The 2,642-nt window shown below is 35.0% G+C and overlaps 1 protein-coding gene across 2 annotated transcripts; it reads right to left on the bottom strand.

Annotated features, from left to right (window-relative positions):
• Positions 1 to 74: 74 nt before the first annotated feature.
• LOC107082226 (H-2 class II histocompatibility antigen, A-U alpha chain-like) lies at positions 75 to 1,682 on the bottom strand. 2 transcript variants are annotated; one of them, XM_015370798.1, is made up of 5 exons: positions 1,605 to 1,678; positions 1,344 to 1,415; positions 1,155 to 1,271; positions 787 to 1,068; positions 75 to 693 (listed from the first exon to the last, which is right to left on the bottom strand). In XM_015370798.1, exons 1-5 carry the CDS (start codon positions 1,660 to 1,662, stop codon positions 566 to 568), a joined length of 657 nt encoding a protein of 218 aa, XP_015226284.1. In that variant the 5' UTR covers positions 1,663 to 1,678; the 3' UTR covers positions 75 to 565. The 2 variants fall into 2 exon arrangements, with proteins under 2 accessions (XP_015226284.1, XP_015226276.1); XM_015370790.1 differs by having other exon boundaries at positions 1,155 to 1,415; positions 1,605 to 1,682.
• Positions 1,683 to 2,642: the final 960 nt, after the last annotated feature.

Genomic DNA, 2,642 nt, shown 5'->3' on the forward strand with positions numbered 1-2,642 from the left:
GATATTGATTCAAAATATGGAATCAATCTCAGATATAAGGATAGTTACAGGAAATCCTCTGTTTCCTTGCCTTAGTCTTATATAACGAGTCCCAGTGTTGCTCTGCACCAGCCATAGCAGAGCAACAATGGGATCTTGTGAGGTTTTGCTGAGCTATATTATTATTATAAAAATCCCAGTATATTGTGTGTGTTACTGCATTGTCACATATCCAGATAAACTGTTGTGACACAATTTATCTGGACATATTGTGTGACACCAGGATAGTGATACGTATTGTATTAACAAATTCTTGCCAATTCACACACCAATAATTTACATTTTCATCAACTTCAGCTTCTTCTTCACTGAGCTCCAGTGTTCAAGTTGTATTTCCAGCCTAATGTCCTTTTCCTCCAAACATACGTTTTTTTGTGTCCCTTACAGCCTTGATCTTGTACTGAATTTTCACGTCTATATTAGGAGTTGCGACAGAGGTGTGAAATCAAATATTTTTAACATATAAAATCTTAAACTTTGATATTTTACATAATTTACCATGTATTCTGTATTTAAAAACAGAGAATTAGTTTAAATGTTGACTCTTGACAATAAAAAATACTCCAGTTGCAATTCCCAAACTGCCCACACAGAGACCGACTCCACAGTAAATATCAGGCCCAAGACTTTGATTCTCTTTGATGATTTCTGTTTCTGTAGAAAAAGTAAGCGAGTATTTTAATTATCTAGGAAATACTACTACAGTGTTGTTTTTTTTCAGGATGATATATTAAAATAACTTTTTACCCCAGATTCTTGTTTTAGGAGTCTCCAGTGCTGGATGCTCCACGGTGCAGGAATAAATGTCCCCCTCACTCGGTGTGAACCTCAAAGTGGAGAACAGGCAGAAGGTTTGGTCCTTATTTGGATGATATTGACCAACCGACACCCCCTCTGAGACTGGGTGTCCATTTTTAGTCCAGCTGACTTTGACTAAAGGCGGATAGAAATTATTCACAAAGCACACAAGGCTGTTTTCCATTTCCAGTTCTATCTCTCTTGATGGGAAGATCATGGTGTCTGGGGGGTCTAACAAAGGTCAAAGGAAAAAACTATTTTCATCAACATTTTAGCGATATTGTTAAAACAAAAAACTAATGTTGAGCTATGTTTACCCTCTTTCGGTGGAGATTTATTTTTATATTGAAACATTCTTTGTAGGGCTGAACACCATTCCTTGTTATCCAGAGCATCTTTAAGGATACTCAAACCTATTAACACCTGCATGGGATCTGGATCAATGAAGACGGGTACGGTGATTACGACCTCCTCTCTTTGAAGGTCAACGTACAATATTTCCTCACCATCAAAATCAAACTGTACCACAGTGGTGCCGTTCTCAAAGCAGCCCACAAAATAGGTTATTTCATGGGGAACTGAAAAAGAACAATACAGCAGAATTGACACTTCACCTTTACATGTACATCCTATTTCCAAATTGGATTTTGTAACTGCTGACATATAATGCTAGTGTAATGAATATCAAAGCACTCAAGATAAACGGCATTTAGCTCTCATAAAGAAACATGTAGTTAAATATACGCTTCAATCAAGGTCTTTCTTACCATGAGAGGCGACATAAACCGCATTAAGAAAGAGGATAAGTAATGCAAAGCACTTCATGTCTGATCAACAGCTTTTCCCTAAACTTTTGTCTGCATTTAGCCTTTTTCTGTGGGTTTGGCCATTAAGGGAGGGGACAGCTGAACACGTGACAACAACAGTTAGGAGGGAACTGTATTAAAAGTTGAGCTATGTTTACCCTCTTTTGGTGAAGATTTATTTTTATATTGAAACATTCTTTGTAGGGCTGAACACCATTCCTTGTTATCCAGTAGGGCTGAACGAATTTAAGAAAAAATTGAAATTGCATTCAGTATAAATTAATATGTATTTAATTATATGACCAATGAATTCAATTAAGATAATGCAAGAATGAAAACTGGTGGCAACATATTTCAAATGCAAGACTGTTTATTCAAGCACCTAAGAAACAAATTATATTATCCAAAAAAGTCAAATAAAATGAGAGCCCTCTTTCTTAAGTAAACTTTAGCTTCTTTTACATTTTTTATTAGCAAAAAGCATTAATGGCTCAGCAGCATCAAAAAAATTGCATTTTTGTAAAATAGCATAAGCTACATAAAAAATATAAAATATAACAACAAAGTTGAGCAAAAATGAAGTCTTACCTTAAAAGAAGTGCAAAATGGCTCAAAGGAGCTAGCTTATGAACATAAGCAGCAGTTACAGAAATACAACCCCTGTACTTAGAAACCTGTGCTTCTTCAAATAAAGTGGCAAGAGGAATTGAAACATAAAAGGTAGTAAAAAATAACAACAATACAATAATAGTATTAAAGTTTAAATTATCCTATATTTTCCTCACAACAAATGATGCCAGAATGGTTAAATTATTTTACATAGTCAGTAAACAAAAGATAAGTAAAAAAGTGAACAAATATATGTCAGGGTAAGTGCAAATAAGCGATTTCAGGATAAGATGAAAAAAACAATTAATCTTCCCCTTCATCGCTACATCTCTTTAGAGATTTTTGGCCAGGAAAACCAACATGTCAACCCTTGCTGGCTTCAGACTTGCA

This window comes from Cyprinodon variegatus, unplaced genomic scaffold, assembly GCF_000732505.1.
Source record: "Cyprinodon variegatus isolate N-32 unplaced genomic scaffold, C_variegatus-1.0 Scaffold2, whole genome shotgun sequence".
NCBI lineage: Eukaryota > Metazoa > Chordata > Actinopteri > Cyprinodontiformes > Cyprinodontidae > Cyprinodon > Cyprinodon variegatus.